This window comes from Nerophis lumbriciformis, linkage group LG37 (genome assembly GCF_033978685.3).
Source record: "Nerophis lumbriciformis linkage group LG37, RoL_Nlum_v2.1, whole genome shotgun sequence".
Lineage (NCBI taxonomy): Eukaryota > Metazoa > Chordata > Actinopteri > Syngnathiformes > Syngnathidae > Nerophis > Nerophis lumbriciformis.
Genome location: NC_084584.2, coordinates 11,506,430 through 11,525,294, shown reverse-complemented (window position 1 = coordinate 11,525,294; position 18,865 = coordinate 11,506,430). Strand labels below are relative to the sequence as shown.

General features: G+C 39.2%; 1 protein-coding gene across 2 annotated transcripts in view; it reads left to right on the top strand.

Annotated features, from left to right (window-relative positions):
* Positions 1 to 18,865, top strand: part of ahdc1 (AT hook, DNA binding motif, containing 1) — a 79,699-nt gene that overhangs the window by 37,454 nt on the left and 23,380 nt on the right. Inside the window, exons 6-7 of one of the 2 annotated variants that reach the window (XM_061930783.1) lie at positions 855 to 2,406; positions 3,878 to 7,150. In XM_061930783.1, the coding sequence (XP_061786767.1) occupies positions 855 to 2,400 (1,546 nt within the window). In that variant the 3' untranslated portion in view covers positions 2,401 to 2,406; positions 3,878 to 7,150. Of the gene's footprint in view, positions 1 to 854; positions 2,407 to 3,877; positions 7,151 to 18,865 lie in introns of those variants that run through there. The other variant, XR_009811705.1, reaches the window with a different exon arrangement.

Below are 18,865 nucleotides of genomic sequence, written 5' to 3'. Positions count from 1 at the left end.
TGAGATAGGCTCCAGCGACCCCAAAGGGAATAAGCGGTAGAAAATGGATGGATGTAATAGAGAGGGATGTGGCGAGGGACGACTGTACCTATTACCTAACCCTAACGTCCAATCACATTGCTTGTACAAGAAAGTCCATTTACTGTACAGTGCATCTGGAAAGTATTCACAGCGCTTCACATGTTATGTTACAGCCCTATTCCAAAATGGAATACATTCATTTTTGTTCTCAAACATTTTACAGAGAATACCCCATAATGACAATGTGGAAATGTTTTTATTTTTGCAATTTTATTGAAAATAAGAAACAACAAAATTTCTTGTACATAAGTAAACCTACTCAGTGGCCTAGTGGTTAGAGTGTCCGCCCTGAGATGGGTAGGTTGTGAGTTCAAACCCCGGCTGAGTCATACCAAAGACTATAAAAATGGGACCCATTACCTCCCTCAGCATCAAGGGTTGGAATTGGGGGTTAAATCACCAAAAATGATTCCCGGGTGCGGCCACTGCTGCTGCGCACTGCTCCTCTCACCTCCCAGGAGGTGAACAGGGGGATGGGTCAAATGCAGAGGACAAATTTCACCACACCTAGTGTGTGTGTGACAATCATTGGTACTTTAACTTTAACTTAACTTAACTTCACAGCTTATGCTCAGTGCTTAAAAAGTAAATTAAAAAAAACTTTTCACATTGTCATTTTGTGAAGAATTTTGAGGATACAACTGAATGTATTCCATTTTGGAATAACACTGTAACATAACAAAATTTGGAAAAAGTGAAGCATTGCACTGTAATTTACTTCATGACTGATTTTTCTGTGTTTTGAATCATTTGTGTTGTGACATATTCCGCAGACAAGGCTACGGTGGCTGGTCAGCTGACAATTTCGGGCCGCACGCTTACGGCGAATACGGCGCCAATGAATCGAAGGACATCTTGGACATCTCAAATTACACCCCCCAGAAGGCCAACAGACCGCCTTTCCCTGAGAGTCTTTCTGAGTCGTCCTCTGACTCCTCGCACCCCGGCTCGGCAGCCGCTGGGGGCGGTCCTCCCTCCATGGGTGGCGTGTTCAAACAGATGGAGACGGTCAGCGGAGACGGGGGTCAGTCCAGCCTGTCCAGCCTGGAGAAACTGATGATCGACTGGCACGAGAGCGCTTCGGGACCCTCGTATAGCTGGAGCCAGAATGTCCTCTTCCAGGGCGGCGGCACCAGCAAACCCGGCCGGGGTCGCAGGAAACGGACTGAGCAATCGGAAAAGGAAGCAGGCTCCGTTTTGCACTCCGACTCCCCATCCAGCCCCTCTTCGACACCCACTCCTGGACCTAAGCGGGGAGGACGGGGTAGAGGATCCAGGGGAGCCAGAGGCGGGCTGTCTGGGTGTCAGAGAGAGCGTCTTTCAGGATCCAAAGGCAGGGGAAAGGCCGCTGCAGCACTGACGGCTCCAGGTCTAGACTCTGGGCTGTTCCAGGAGGGGCTGGACTACTACAGCGGGGACAGTAGCAGCCTCTCCCCCTTGGCTACTCCCACCCATGCACCGCCATCCAGCTACCTCCAGGACCCCTGTGAGTACCCCTCCCCTTACTCGGCCCACCCCTCCACGCCGTCCTCTGAGGAGCGATATCCAGCGTTGTACCCTGGAGAGTCCTCCTCCTCGCTCTCACCCAGCGTCTCGTCTCCCCCTTACCCCCCCAAGCCCCAGTCCTACCACCTCGTCCCCTCCAGAACCTTCTCCCCCTCATGCTCCCCTCTACCACGGGTAACGCCCCATTGCAGCTCCGCCATGAGTCCCTCCAATCGCCCCCCGCCCAAAGAGGCACATTTTTCCCAGTACGACTCCCCCAGTTACTGCGGCTCCCCCTACTGGTACGGACAAACGTCGCACAGCAGCAGCCCGAGCCCAAGTACCTCGGCCCACCCGCACACCAGCCCGCACGCGAACACTCACGGGAGTCTGCTCGCGAGCCCAAACGCACACATGAACCAGCCTCCCCATGACCTGCAGCATCACAACGCCCACGGGAGCCTGACCTCCCACGCCAAATCTTACCCTGCTAACAATCAGTCCCATCAGGTTGCCGCTCACTCCCTCTCCTTGCCCTCGCTCTACGACGAGTGCAGTACCGCCGCCGCCGCCGCCCACAAGCAGGAGCTCACCCTGCATGCCATTGCTGCGGGCGCCCGGCAGGGCTTGCTGACGCCCCCGCCCTCCTACCCGAAAGCCACCCTGGACCCTTTGACGGCGCACGAGGAGTCAGGCGGCTACTCGCTGTCCCAGCTGTCCTGCCAGGGGATGGGGCACCGCTACCCCTCGCAGGTGTCTCAGGGAGGAGGAGGGGTGCTGTGCCAGCTTCTGGACCCGGCACACGATGACAGCTTTAGCGTGACCAGCCTGTAACAGCAGGTCAGAACTTCTCACTCACCATCCAACATGTTTAACAACAAAACACTGTATTATCTTATAGAACTGTACTTTCCAAACTATAGGGCGCACCAGTATATAAGACACACTAACTAAATTACTTTTTGCCCATATATTACCCACACAGGACTATAAGCCGCAGACATGTATGTTGTGAAATGAGTTATTTACACAGCAACATTTTGTAAATGTGGGTCAGCACGGTGGAACATGGGTTAGTGCATGTGCCTCACAATACGAAGGTCCTGAGTAGTCGTGAGTTCAATCCCGGGCTCTGGATCTTTCTGTGTGGAGTTTGCATGATCTCCCCGTGACTGCGTGGGTTCCCTCCGGGTACTCCGGCTTCCTCCCACCTCCAAAAACATGCACCTGGGGATAGGTTGATTGGCAACACTAAATTGGCCCTAGTGTGTGAATGTTGTCTGTCTATCTGTGTTGGCCCTGTGATGAGGTGGCGACTTGTCCAGGGTGTACACCGCCTTCCGCCCGAATGCAGCTGAGATAGGCTCCAGCACCCCCCGCGACCCCAAAAAGGGACAAGCGGTAGAAAATGGATGGATGGCATTTTGTAAATGTTTATTTACATGCCTGAATTGTTTCCAAACGGTGTCTGTAACATGGCAGTAAAACAACTGAACAAACAAAACAGAAGTCATCGTCATGGACTTACTATTTGCGGAAGCTAGCTCTCCAATTAGCTAGACAGACTCAATAACTCCACGGTGATGTTTCGGTGAATTTACGAAACTGAAACAATACAAAAAAAAATGCCATTGTAAGTTGATAATACTAATAAAGACACTCGTAAACGTGTTAGCATTTTAGCTAATGCTAACGACGCTAGCTGCATTACGTTACGATAGCACGTACAAATATGCATGAAAACACTCCTATAGACATCACACATGGGACGGTTTAGTAAGTAAGAATTGTTTTAGTTATATTGTAAAACTTACAAACATTGCTTGGAATGGTGAATGAAGAATCCATACAAGTAGAAACGCTATGGACCGCCAGATGACGGAACAGCACTTCTTCTTCCGGTTAAAAGCTTTAAACAGCAGGTAAAGTGTCCAAAAGATACCACCATAGCACAAACAATAACACGCTATTTAAGTGTCTTTGCTTGCTTTTAATGAATACTATTTACTATATGGCCGTCAGTGAAGAAAAATCCATCAATTAGTTGCACCGTTTTATAAGCCGCAGTGTGCAAAGTGACGAAAAAAAAATAGCGGCTTATAGTCCAGAGTTTACAGTATATAACGTCAATGCAAGGCTCTGCCATGTCTCAAAACGTAGACTTGAATAAAGATTTTTAGCTACAAAAATATTTACTACTCAGGAGTCCATTGAAATAATTCCTGATTTAAGATGATTGCACGGGAGTTGTACTATTGTGGTTCTTACACGTCCTTCTTCTTTGTCTTTCTCCCTGTGCTTCTTCTTCCAGGTGCGATCAATCCGAGCTTTTAACAGATTTGCAAACATTGTTTTTCTCGCTTTTGTACGGTTGACTTTTTCTTTTTCTTTTTTTTTTTTTTGTGCCAGACTGTGGAATGAAGGGTGAGAATTTAGCTGCCGGCTTTGGACAGTAAAGCTTTAATTCTCCAGCATTGACAATCAAGATCAACATGCAAACGCCAACACTGAAGCATGCACACAAACACACACAGCAGGGCTGGGCGATATGGCTGAAAACCGTATCACGATGCAGGCGTTTTATATTGGTCGATATCGATAATTGTTGATACTGTATCTTTTATCACTTATGGAAAATATGAACCAGGAGAAAAAATATATAGAATATTTATATCAAATGTAACTTATCTCTGATTATAATTCCCTCAACACAAGTATAGAAAACAAACAATGTAAACAAAATAGTAAAACCAAATTGAAAAAAATGAAGGTGCAAAAATAAGGAATATGTGAGAAATGCTTAATGAAGTGTTAGAAAATAGTGAAAAATGTAAACCTAGAGAAACCTGAGAAGAACTATTTTCTGCAGGTTTAGTGCCAGGAAGTTACAGCTGTGCTCTAAAGGGTGAGCGCCTTGCATCATTTACAGACCACATTGGTCTGACTATGGTCCCCTTTTTTTTTTTTTAATCCAAAGAAGTGCCATAATGTCCAGGTGACTTTCACTCTGTTATCCACAATGTCTTCATTTTGACTTTCTCTTCTCACTCCATGCCAAGAATCAACCGCCAGACAACTGAACTTGATAGTTGATACTGTCACCCGATTGGCTGTTTGCGTGTCACTCCCGCTGATCAGTGATCCCTTTAGGGCTGCATGATATTGAGAAAAAACTTAATTGCTGTTTTTCTGCCCAAAACTACGATTCGATTTGCAATTTTTATATTTGAGAACTATAAATGCATAATATAAAAATACTTTTAGACTGTCAGTCAACATATTCTTGTCTCACGGTGCCACACATAACAATATGCAATAATCTACTTTATATTTGGCTTTATGCTGACAGACTTTTGTCTACATTGTGCTTTTAAACTGAAGAAATAACCAATAAAAACTATGCAGTGATCATAATGTAATGTAATCATAATATAATAATATTGCAAGTAACCATTTAAAAAGATTTAATTACTGTATCATTACTTAGAATTGTTTACCATTGTACTGTAATTGTAAGGTAAATAATTTTGAGTTATCCGAAATAAACAAACAAAATTATTAATTTCTGTAAACAAACCTTCAAATTAAATATGAACATATTGAAGTGCATTTTTTAACCAGTTGAAACATTTTTTGTTGTTGCCATCACGTCATTCTCGCTCGTTCGTCCGTGTTGATGGGCTTATATTGCCCCTCTGTTTTGAAGCTGAACTATTCCCACAGGGGGACATTTGTACTTCCCGTGTGTGCGCTCTACACACCCGAGACAAAGATTGTGGACGACTGAAAAGAGGGCTCACTGCGTTCAGTTCATTCTACTGTTAAATAAACGCGATGCACAGAGTGAGACCTCGTTCTACCAGTTTGAGACTCACAATTTATCAATGCCGGCAAAATATTTTAACTTAATTTTCATTCATCGTTTGACTAATTGATTTATTGACTATCGGCCCAGGCCTAGTCACCATCAAAACTTTTTCCACCGATTTTCTTTCAGATCCGATTCCAAGTAAAATTCATGCTGGTATCAGCGATACCGATCCAATACCAATTCTTTGTGAAAATAATAACATATTGTGTCTTTCTAAAAACAAACTATGTGTAAGAATGTGATAATGTAAGAAAAAAGAGCAACACAATGGACTCTAATGAGGAAAAAGCTGTCATTTTTTTACTACTACTAATAATAACAACACAAAATGCTGTCTTTAATTATGTATATCAGTTTTTAGCACGTTGTTAAAAATAAAAATATATTAAAATGCCCCCCGTATACTTGACTTTTCAGTCAGTTGAGACAACCCTGATCTAAAATATTAGAAGCTCTCCAAATAAAAAATAAAATATAAACAGTTTGTTAATTAAAAAAAAATAATAATAACATGCATTAATTTGAAAAATTACAACAATCATAATAAATACTAAAATGTGTAACTGTAATGTTTTTGCACAGGCAGAATATTTAACACACTAGGTTATTTAGTTAGGCAATAATCGTGCAGCCCTCGATCACTTCCTGCTTTGAGCGACTGCCTTTGTTCATGCAACTAAACCTCGCTTACATACTTTGGCTTTCTTCCCACCAAGAAGCAAAACAATTGTCAATCATTTTATCAAACGCATTTTTTATTGATATCAATTATTGAACATTTTATCAAACGCAATTTTTATTGATATCAATTATTGAACATTTTATCAAACGCATGGTTTATTGATAGCAAGTATTGAACATTTTCTCAAACGCATAGTTTATTGATATCAGTTATTGAACATTTTATCAAACACATTTTTTGTTCATATCAATTATCGAACATTTTATCAAAAGGCATTTTTTATTGGTATCAATTATCGAACATTTTATCAAACGCTTAGTTTATTGATATCAACAATCGAACATGTTATCAAACGCAGTTTATTTATATCAATTGAACATTTTATCAAACACATTTTTTTTATATTGATTATCAAACACTTTATCAAATGCATATTTTATTGATATCAATCATCAAATATTTTATCAAACGCATTTTTTATTGATATCAAATATTGAACATTTTATCAAATGCATATTTTATTGCTATCAATTATCGAACATTTTATTAAATGCATTTTTCACTGATGTCAATTATCGAACATTATATCAAATGCATATTTTATTGATATCAATTATCAAATATTTTATCAAACGCATTTTTCATTGGTATCAACAATCGAAATTTTAGCAAACGCATATTTTATTGATATCAATAATCGAACATTTTATCAAACGCATATTTTACTGATATCGATTATCGAACATTTTATCAAACACATTTTTTATTGATATCGATTATTGAACATTTTATCAAACGCATATTTTGATATCAATTATCGAACATGTTATCGGACGCATTTTTTATTGATATTGATTATTGAACATTTTATCAAACGCATATTGTATTGATATCAATTATCAAACATTTTATCTAACGTATTTTTAATTGATATTATTATTGAACATTTTATCAAACACCATTTTTTATTGATATTGATTATTGAACATTTTATCAAATTAATATTTTATTGATATCAATTATCGAACATTTTATCAAACACATTTTTTATTGATATCTATTATCAAACATTATATCAAACACATTTTTTTATTGATATTGATTATTGTACATTTTATCAAACACATTTTTTATTGATATCTAGTATCGAACATTATATCAAACACATTTTTTATTGATATTGATTATTGAACATTTTATCAAACGCATACTATTTTGATATCGATTATCGAACATTTTATCGAAGGCAGTTTTTATTTATATCAATTATCGAACATTTTATCAAACGCATAGTTTATTGATATCAATTATTGAACATTTTATCAAACACATTTTTCATTGATATCAATTATCGAAAATGTTATCAAACGCATAGTTTATTGATATCAATTGAAAATTTTACCAAACGCATTTTTTATTCATATCAAACATTTATCAAATGCATATTTTATTGATATCAATTATCAAATATTTTATCAAACCCATTTTTTATTGATATCAAATATTGAACATTTTATCAAATGCATTTTTAGTGATATCAGTTATCGAACATTTTATTAAATGCATTTTTCATTGATGTCTATCGTACAATATATCAAATGCATATTTTATTGATATCAATCATCAAATATTTTATCAAACGCATTTTTCCTTGATATCAACAATCGAAAATTTTATCAAACGCATATTTTATTGATATCAATAATCGAACATTTTATCAAACGCATATTTTGATATCAATTATTGAACATTTATCGAACGCATTTTTTTATTGATTATTGAACATTTTATCAAACGCATATTTTGATATCAATTATCGAACATTTTATCGAACGCATTTTTATTGATATTATTATTGAACATTTTATCAAGCACAATTTTTTATTGATATTGATTATTGAACATTTTATCAAAAGAATATTTTATTGATATCAATTATCGAACATTTTATCAAACGCATTTTTTATTGATATTGATTATTGAACATTTTATCAAACGCATTTTTTATTGATATCTAGTATCGAACATTATATCAAACACATTTTTTATTGATATTGATTATTAAACATTTTATCAAACGCATATTATTTTGATATCGATTATCGAACATTTTATCGAAGGCATTTTTTATTGATATCAATTATCGAACATTTTATCAAACGCATAGTTTATTGATATCAATTATTGAACATTTTATCAAAGACATTTTTCGTTGCTATCAATGATCGAAAAGGTTATCAAACGCATAGTTTATTGATATCAATTGAAAATTTGACCAAACGCATTTTTTATTAATATTGATTATCAAACATTTATCAAATGCATATTTTATTGATATCAATTATTAAATATTTTATCAAACGCATTTTTTATTGATATCAAATATTGAACATTTTATCAAATGCATATTTTATTGATATCAATTATCAAATATTTTATCAAACGCATTTTTCCTTGATATCAACAATCGAAAATGTTATCAAACGCATGTTTTGATATCAATTATCGAACATTTTATCGAACGCATTTTTATTGATATTATTATTGAACATTTTATCAATCACAATTTTTTTATTGATATTGATTATTGAACATTTTATCAAATGAATATTTTATTGATATCAATTATCGAACATTTTATCAAAGGCAATTTTTAATTTATTTCGATTATCGAACATTTTATCAAACACATTTTTTATTTATATCGATTATTGAACATTTTATCAAACGCATAGTTTGAAATCAATTATCGAACATTTTATCAAACGCATAGTTTATTGATATCAATTATTGAACATTTTATCAAAGACATTTTTCGTTGCTATCAATGATCGAAAAGGTTATCAAACGCATAGTTTATTGATATCAATTGAAAATTTGACCAAACGCATTTTTTATTAATATTGATTATCAAACATTTATCAAATGCATATTTTATTGATATCAATTATTAAATATTTTATCAAACGCATTTTTTATTGATATCAAATATTGAACATTTTATCAAATGCATATTTTATTGATATCAATTATCAAATATTTTATCAAACGCATTTTTCCTTGATATCAACAATCGAAAATGTTATCAAACGCATGTTTTGATATCAATTATCGAACATTTTATCGAACGCATTTTTATTGATATTATTATTGAACATTTTATCAAGCACAATTTTTTTATTGATATTGATTATTGAACATTTTATCAAATGAATATTTTATTGATATCAATTATCGAACATTTTATCAAAGGCAATTTTTAATTTATTTCGATTATCGAACATTTTATCAAACACATTTTTTATTTATATCGATTATTGAACATTTTATCAAACGCATAGTTTGAAATCAATTATCGAACATTTTATCAAACACATTTTTTATTGGTATTGATTATTGAACATTTTATCAAACGCATATTTTTAATTGATATTGATTATTGAACATTTTATCGAACGCATTTTTTATTGATATTGATTATTGAACATTTTATCAAACGCATATTCTATTGATATCGATTAACGAACATTTTATCGAATGCGTTTTATATTGATATGGACTACGTGTCTATGGCGATATGTATTGACATGGTTTTATCGCCCAGCCCTAACACACACAGAGAACCATGCAAGGTGGACTCTTAATGGTGGGCGTGGTGGGAAGCTGAGTCCCCTCCCCATCTCTCTGGTCCTGTGTGGCCATCTTGCAGTAAAAACAGTCCAGATGCGCTTTATTGCCGTCTTTTTTTTTTCTTCCCCTTTTCTGTGTCTTTTCTCTCGCCGTTGTGCTCACCTGCACGTCTCTTTTCAACGCCATCCGCCCGCAGCCTCCTTGTGTCCGGTGAGGAGGAGGAGGAGAAAATAAACAAAAAGTGGAGCAGTTACAATCCCGCTCTTGAGACACCAGCATCTGTACATACGTGCCACTCGAAAAAGTCCTCCGTCACGGAGACGCTACGTTTGTGTTTTTTGCTCTTTGAACGCCACAAAAAGGACCTCAGAGTGCGCAGGGGAGAATGTCGCTCGCGTGACTGCAGTAATGCATGTGTGTGTGTGTGCGTGCGTGTATGTGTGTGTGCGCGTGTGCGTGCGCATGTGGGGTCGAAAAGAGTGGAGCGCATTCTCTTTCACTCCCTTCTTTTTTTCTGTTCTGTGGTCTCGTTGTCGTTTGGTGGTTTCTTTGTGACGCGAAGTTGAAAAAAGTTGTATCTGTCTGTTACATATCATGTATGTATGTATAAATGTATCCAAGGTGCAAAATATTTAAATACACATTCTGTTCTTGCCATTGGTAGGGACGTCTCTAGTTTATTCTCTGAGGGATTACGACATGTGTGTGTGTGTGTGTGTGTGTGTGTGTGTGTGTGTGTGTGTGTGTGTGTGTGTGTGTGTGTGTGTGTGTGTGTGTGTGTGTGTGTGTGTGTGTGTGTGTGTGCAAACGTGCGTGCTGGGCTTTACTCACAGGCTGTCTGGGACTGAGAAGCAGAGTTCAGGCGAGGACACAGTTGTGCAGGGAAAGGCGGGGGACGGATGGCTGCTTGGTACAAGAGAAGGAGGAGGAGGGGGGTGCGGGGCTGCGCTGGAAAGGAAATCCAAGTAGGAGCTGTTTCAAAAAAGAAAAACAAAAAAACCTGAAACAGACTGCACTAAAATCTTCATCCCTCAGTAAGGAAGCGAACAGGAAGTCCTTGGTCTACGTAGGCTATACGCACCAGTTTGCTTCCCGAGGTGGGAACGTACACTTAAATGGTCGCTAAGTATACTTTAAGCCCTGCGATGAGGTGGCGACTTGTCCAGGGTGTACCCCGCCTTCCGCCCGTATGCAGCTGAGATAGGCTCCAGCACCCCTCGCGACCCCGAAAGGGATAGAAGTATACATTTAAAGGGGGGCTGCGCGTCTTTTTTGGAATTTTGCTCATCATTCACAAGAAAGTGCATACAAGCAATAACATCTTGGAGAGGAAGAATGGCAAAAAAACGACAATTCTACTGGTTAATAAAGAGGGTGGTGAAGTACAAACCCCATTTCCATATGAGTTGGGAAATTGTGTTAGATGTAAATATAAACGGAATACAATGATTTGCAAATCATTTTCAACCCATATTCAGTTGAATGCACTACAAAGACAACATATTTGATGTTCAAACTCATACATTTTTTTTTTTTTGCAAATAATAATTAACTTAGAATTTCATGGCTGCAACACATGCCAAAGTAGTTGGGAAAGGGCATGTTCACCACTGTGTTACATGGCCTTTCCTTTTAACAACACTCAGTAAACGTTTGGGAACTGAGGAGACACATTTTTGAAGCTTCTCAGGTGGAATTCTTTCCCATTCTTGCTTGATGTACAGCTTAAGTTGTTCAACAGTCCGGGGGTCTCCGTTGTGCTATTTTAGGCTTCATAATGCGCCACACATTTTCAATGGGAGACAGGTCTGGACTACAGGCAGGCCAGTCTAGTACCCGCACTCTTTTACTATGAAGCCACATTGATGTAACACATGGCTTGGCATTGTCTTGCTGAAATAAGCAGGGGCGTCCATGGTAACGTTGCTTGGATGGCAACATATGTTGCTCCAAAACCTGTATGTACCTTTCAGCATTAATGGCGCCTTCACAGATGTGTAAGTAACCCATGTCTTGGGCACTAATACACCCCCATACCATCACACATGCTGGCTTTTCCACTTTGCGCCTATAACAATCCGGATGGTTCTTTTCCTCTTTGGTCCGGAGGACACGACGTCCACAGTTTCCAAAAACAATTTGAAATGTGGACTCGTCAGACCACAGAACACTTTTCCACTTTGTATCAGTCCATCTTAGATGATCTCAGGCCCAGCGAAGCCGACGGCGTTTCTGGGTGTTGTTGATCAACTGTTTTCGCCTTGCGTAGGAGAGTTTTAACTTGCACTTACAGATGTAGCGACCAACTGTAGTTACTGACAGTGGGTTTCTGAAGTGTTCCTGAGCCCATGTGGTGATATCCTTTACACACTGATGTCGCTTGTTGATGCAGTACAGCCTGAGGGATCGAAGGTCACGGGCTTAGCTGCTTACGTGCAGTGATTTCTCCAGATTCTCTGAACCCTTTGATGATATTACGGACCGTAGATGGTGAAATCCCTAAATTCCTTGCAATAGCTGGTTGAGAAAGGTTTTTCTTAAACTGTTCAAAAATTTGCTCACGCATTTGTTGACCAAGTGGTGACCCTCGCCCCATCCTTGTTTGTGAATGACTGAGCATTTCATGGAATCTACTTTTATACCCAATCATGGCACCCACCTGTTCCCAATTAGCCTGCACATCTGTGGGATGTTCCAAATAAGTGTTTGATGAGCATTCCTCAACTTTATCAGTATTTATTGCCACCTTTCCCAACTTCTTTGTCACGTGTTGCTGGCATCAAATTCTAAAGTTAATGATTATTTGCAACAACAAAAAAAATGTTTATCAGTTTGAACATCAAATATGTTGTCTTTGTAGCATATCCAACTGAATATGGGTTGAAAATGATTTGCAAATCATTGTATTCCGTTTATATTTACATCTAACACAATTTCCCAACTCATATGGAAACGGGGTTTGTACAAAATGGAGGTATTTGGGCTTCAAAACTAACGGTAAAGGTGACGCTTTAAACAAGGAAGCGCCGCGCTTCAAGTGTTACTTTAAACCACGCCTCGCCAGATGTGGCGAGTAGTATTTGTGCCTTTGCTTCAAACTTAGGCAGACATTTAATGAATAAGCATTCAGATCTGCGCAAGGAGTTATAAAGAGTGACAGGTAATAATGGAGTTGTTAAATCTGTCCTGCTGTTGAAGCAAAGGTGCTAATACTACTCGCCACATTTGGCGAGGCGTGTTTTGAAGCAACACTGGCAGCGCGGCGCCTCCCTGTTTAAAGCATCACCTTTATTGTTGGTTTTGAAGCCAAAATACCTCGCTTCACGCACACTCTTTATTGACCAGTAGAATTTCATTTTTTTTGCCATTCCTCCTCTCCAAAATGTTATTGCTTGTATGCACTTTGTGTGTGTGTTTGGACACACTCAACATCATGCGCCTCAGCTCTGTAGTCACCGCCAAACAGCGCCACTTAGATGAAAGAACAGTACCAATACTTTTCAAAGGTAAAATTGTCAAGGTTTCTTTTCACACAAAAGGCGCACCGGATTATAGGGCGCATTAAAGGGGAACATTATCACCAGACCTATGTAAGCGTCAATATATACCTTGATGTTGCAGAAAAAAGACCATATATTTTTTTAACCGATTTCCGAACTCTAAATGGGTGAATTTTGGCGAATTAAACGTCTTTCTATTATTTGCTCTCGGAGCGATGACGTCACGATGTGACGTCACAGCGGGAAGCAATCCGCCATTTCTCACTTTCGTCGGTGTGTTGTCGGAGGGTGTAACAACTTGAACAGGGACGGATTCAAGTTGCACCAGTGGCCCAAAGATGCGAAAGTGGCAAGAAATTGGACGAAATTTGTTCAAAATACGAGGCTGTGGGGAAAGCCGACGAAATGGTCAGTCGTTTGTTCCGCACACTTTACCGACGAAAGCTATGCTACGACAGAGATGGCAAGAATGTGTGGATATCCTGCGACACTCAAAGCAGATGCTGACATCAACTCCAAAACTGGACAGATCAGCTTTCAGGAAAAGAGAGCGGATGAGGGTATGTCTACAGAATATATTAATTGATGAAAACTTTATTCATTACTCGCGGTTTTACGTAAATGATTATACATAAACTGTGTTTACCAATAATTTAGCTTAAAAACATTTATTTTTTTAAATCATGCGAATACATTCGGGTGTAATGCAGTATTTTGTGTCTATTTAGGTATGGTTAACCTGAGTGTTGAAATCGTGGAAAAGTGTATGTTCTTAGCGCACCTGAAATGGGCTGTCTGCACTCTCAAAGTGCATGTTGTTGCCAAATGTATTTCATATGCTGTAAACCTAGTTCATAGTTGTTAGTTTCCTTTAATGCCAAACAAACACATACCAATCGTTGGTTAGAAGGCGATCGCCGAATTCGTCCTCGCTTTCTCCCGTGTCGCTGGCTGTCGTGTCATTTTCGCTTGCATACGGTTCAAACCGATATGGCTCAATAGCTTCAGTTTCTTCTTCAATTTCGTTTTCGCTACCTGCCTCCACACTACAACCATCCGTTTCAATACATGCGTAATCTGTTGAATTGCTTAAGCCGCTGAAATCCGAGTCTGAATCCAAGCTAATGTCGCTATAAACTTGCTGTTCTATCCGCCATGCTTGTTTGTATTGGCATCACTGTGTGACGTCACAGGAAAATGGATGGGTGTATATAACGATGGTTAAAATCAGGCACTTTGAAGCTTTTTTTAGGGATATTGCGTGATGGGTAAAATTTTGAAAAAAACGTTGAAAAATAAAATAAGCCACTGGGAACTGACTTTTAATGGTTTTAACCCTTCTGAAATTGTGATAATGTTCCCCTTTAAAGGAGTCATATTATTATTATTTTTTTCTAAATGTAACAGACTTCCTTGTGGTCTACATAACATGTAATGGTGGTTCTTTGGTCAAAATGTTGCATCGATGAGGTTTTACAGATCATCTTCAAGTTGCTTTCTGACAGTCGCTTCATTTTGTGGGTGGTTTGTGGCTCACCTTCGGCAGTGTCTTCTCCCCGTCATCTTTGTTGTAGCGGTGTAGCGTGCAAGGACAGAGTGGAAGAAGTGTGAAAAGATGGAGCTAACTCTTTTAATGACATTCAGACTTTACCTCAATCAATAACGAAGCGGCATCTCCTCATCCGGAAACAACAACAAGGCCCGTGGAAAAACCGTCAGACCGGAACTCTCTAATAACTAAAGTTCCTCGGGTGAATAATGTAAACTCACTCCACCGGTATGTTTTAGCGCTTTCATGGCGAGTTTACTGACAGATATAAGTAAGAACTTGACACTACTTTATATTAGAAATGACAACAGCGGCGGATGATTGTCCCATAACAAGAAGTTAGAGAAAAAGAAGAAGCTTATCGACCTATCATCGGTACAGACTACAGTGGCGGATGTGCCATGTACCAAATAAAATTGCTTCGAGGTCGGTAAGCACAACCAGAATGATTCCGTACATTAGGCGCACCGGGTTATAAGGCGCACTGTCGATTTTTGAGAAAATGAAAGAATTTTAAGTGCGCCTTATTGTCCGAAAAATACGGTATATATGTGTACATGTATGTATGTATGTATATATATATATATGTATATATGTGTGTGTGTGTACATGTATGTATATATATATATATTAGGGCTGCAACTAATGATTAATTTGATAATCGATTAATCTGTCGATTACCGTAAGGCGCACCTTCAATGAATGGCATATTTTAAAAATGTGTTCATATATAAGGCGCATAGAATAGACGCTACAGTAGAGGCTGGGGTTACGTTATGCAACCCGTAGTTGCGAGACTCGTTGTGGCTCAATATTGCTCCATATATAAGGCGCACCGGATTATAAGACGCACTGTCAGCTTTTGAGAAAATTGGAGGTTTATAGGTGCGCCTTATAGTGCGGAAAATACAGTACTTCGATTAATAATCGAATAAAAGAGACAAACTACATTTCTATTCTTTCCAGTATTTTATTGGGGAAAAAAACAGCATACTGGCACCATACTTATTTTGATTATTGTTTCTCAGCTGTTTGTACATGTTGCAGTTTATAAATAAAGGTTTATTTAAAAAAAAATTGCCTCTGCGCATGCGCATAGCATACGAATCGATGACTAAATTAATTGCCAACTATTTTTATAATCGATTTTAATCGATTAGTTGTTGCAGCCCTAAGAAATATATATATATATATATATATATATATATATATATATATATATATATATATGACCTAACCTGACTCTCGCCAGATCCTTGTAGTTCGCTGAGCTCCACACAAAGATCTGGGAGTTCTCAATAGGAGAGTATTTCAGAAGGCGGGGCCTTGTTAAAAAAATAATTGTCTGTGATTGGATAAACCACTTATCCGTTATCTTGAATGACGTGCTACTTCAACCACTCGCATTGAAATCACGACGCTGATGAGAGCGACGCTGGGAAATCCAAACGCGGTCGGTAGAAGAGCCAAAACATCCTTGCCACCAATAAATGCCTTCAAAACCGTTCTCTGTTCATCTTTTGAATAATTAATATTCAATCGATGTCATAAAACAGTTGCAATAGCATAATTAATGTCAGCACTTGACTCCTTGTTCCGTGCTGCCATTATTGTTTGACTCAAACAGTCTCTTCGGCGCTACGTCACATCTATGAAATCCCGCCCGGCGATCCTGATTGGTTCATTATTTTTTGCTATCTTGAAGGAGTTTGTAAATGTAGAATAAAACTTAAATGTAGAATATATTTATATTAGTCATATATTATTTATATAATATATTGTATGTATTATATTGTTTATTATTATTCCCCCAGGGATCAATAAAGTACTTTCTATTCTATTCTATTTGCGATGCCTTCGAGCCCAGTCCCTTGTGTTGAGCTCAGCGAACTACAAGGGTCTGGCGAGAGTCAGGTTATATATGACCTCTACCGCCTCAAATTTTTTTAGGTGATTTTTGCCATAATGTGTGTTACAAAAATAGCCAATACCGGACACCAGGTGAATACATGTGTGTGACAACATTTCTCGGTGAGTACTTCGAGACACATTACTTGTTTTCTTTGTCATTTCACTATTTAATCTTCTTGCAGACTATCTCCTTTTCAGAAGTGAAAAGTATTACAGTAGCTAAACCAGCAGGTATTTGCTCTTGGATACTCTTCATTTTGTTTGCCAGGTAAGTAAGCATGAGAACAAAAATACCACAATAAATTAAAATGCGTGTTAGTGAAAAGGTACATTAAAAGTTATGTACTGTTCATTTCTTTGTAAGGGGCTAATCTTACTGCAAAGGATCAAGTATTTTCATTTTGTGTATATGCACAAAGTCATTGTTTTTTTGGGCTTTTCTGGTTCACCCTCGCTCATCAACAAATGATGATGGAAGTGTGTGAGTGTGGCGTAAATTAAAGTGTGGCATACCTCCGCTTCAAAACACAACTCATACGTGCCTGCTTTGCCAGGAAAAGTGGTTACGTGAGAGTTTAGTCACTGCCATTGGACTGCTAAACCATTCGTGTGTGCGGGGAAAGACGCAGCCCAGCCAGTGGAAGTGGATACGTCATCACAACATCCGGTTTCAGTAAGCAATGTATTTTTTCGGCGGCCAAATTTTCGCTTCGGTCCATCACTCGTCAATAGTGCGCAAGTAACTGGCTGTGTGTAATATATGAAGATACATATATATATATATATATATATATATATATATATATACCGTATTTTTCGGATTATAAGTCGCAGTTTTTTTCATAGTTTGGCCGGGCTCCATTGCGATTTATATATGTTTTTTTCCTTCTTTATTATGCATTTTCGGCAGGTGCGATTTATACTCCGGTGCGACTTATACTCCGAAAAATACGGTATATATATATATTTTAGGTAAGGGTGTAACGGTACACAAAAATTTCGGTTCGGTACGTACCTCGGTTTAGAGGTCACGGTTCGGTTCATTTTCGGTACAGTAAGAAAACAACAAAATATACATTTTCTGGTTATTTATTTACCAAAATTTATAAACAATGGCTTTATCCTTTTAACATTGCTTTAAAATAGCTCTGTGTGTGTGTGATGGATGTGAGCCACCACTAGGCTGATCAGTGCAACAGCAGGCAGTCATGAATGCTAAGCATAACAATAACATACATATACACACAGGGTCCATTGCCAGGGTTAATGCAGTCAACATATCCATCCACCCATCCATCCATCCATCTTCTTCCGCTTATCCGAGGTCGGGTCGCGGGGGCAGCAGCCTAAGCAGGGAAGCCCAGACTTCCCTCTCCCCAGCCACTTCGTCCAGCTCCTCCCGGGGGATCCCGAGGCGTTCCCAGGCCAGCCGGGAGACATAGTCTTCCCAACGTGTCCTGGGTCTTCCCCGTGGCCTCCTACCGGTCGGACGTGCCCTAAACACCTCCCTAGGGAGGCGCTCGGGTGGCATCCTGACCAGATGCCCGAACCACCTCATCTGGCTCCTCTCGATGTGGAGGAGCAGCGGCTTTACTTTGAGCTCCCCCCGGATGACAGAGCTTCTCACCCTATCTCTAAGGGAGAGCCCCGCCACCCGGCTGAGGAAACTCATTTCGGCCGCTTGTACCCGTGATCTTGTCCTTTCGGTCATAACCCAAAGCTCGTGACCATAGGTGAGGATGGGAACGTAGATCGACCGGTAAATTGAGAGCTTTGCCTTCCGGCTCAGCTCCTTCTTCACAACAACGGATCGATACAGCGTCCGCATTACTGAAGACGCCGCACCGATCCGCCTGTCGATCTCACGATCCACTCTTCCCTCACTCGTGAACAAGACTCCGAGGTACTTGAACTCCTCCACTTGGGGCAAGATCTCCTCCCCAACCCGGAGATGGCACTCCACCCTTTTCCGGGCGAGAACCATGGACTCGGACTTGGAGGTGCTGATTCTCATCCCAGTCGCTTCACACTCAGCTGCGAACCGATCCAGTGAGAGCTGAAGATCTTGGCCAGATGAAGCCATCAGGACCACATCATCTGCAAAAAGCAGAGACCTAATCCTGCAGCCACCAAACCGGATCCCCTCAACGCCTTGA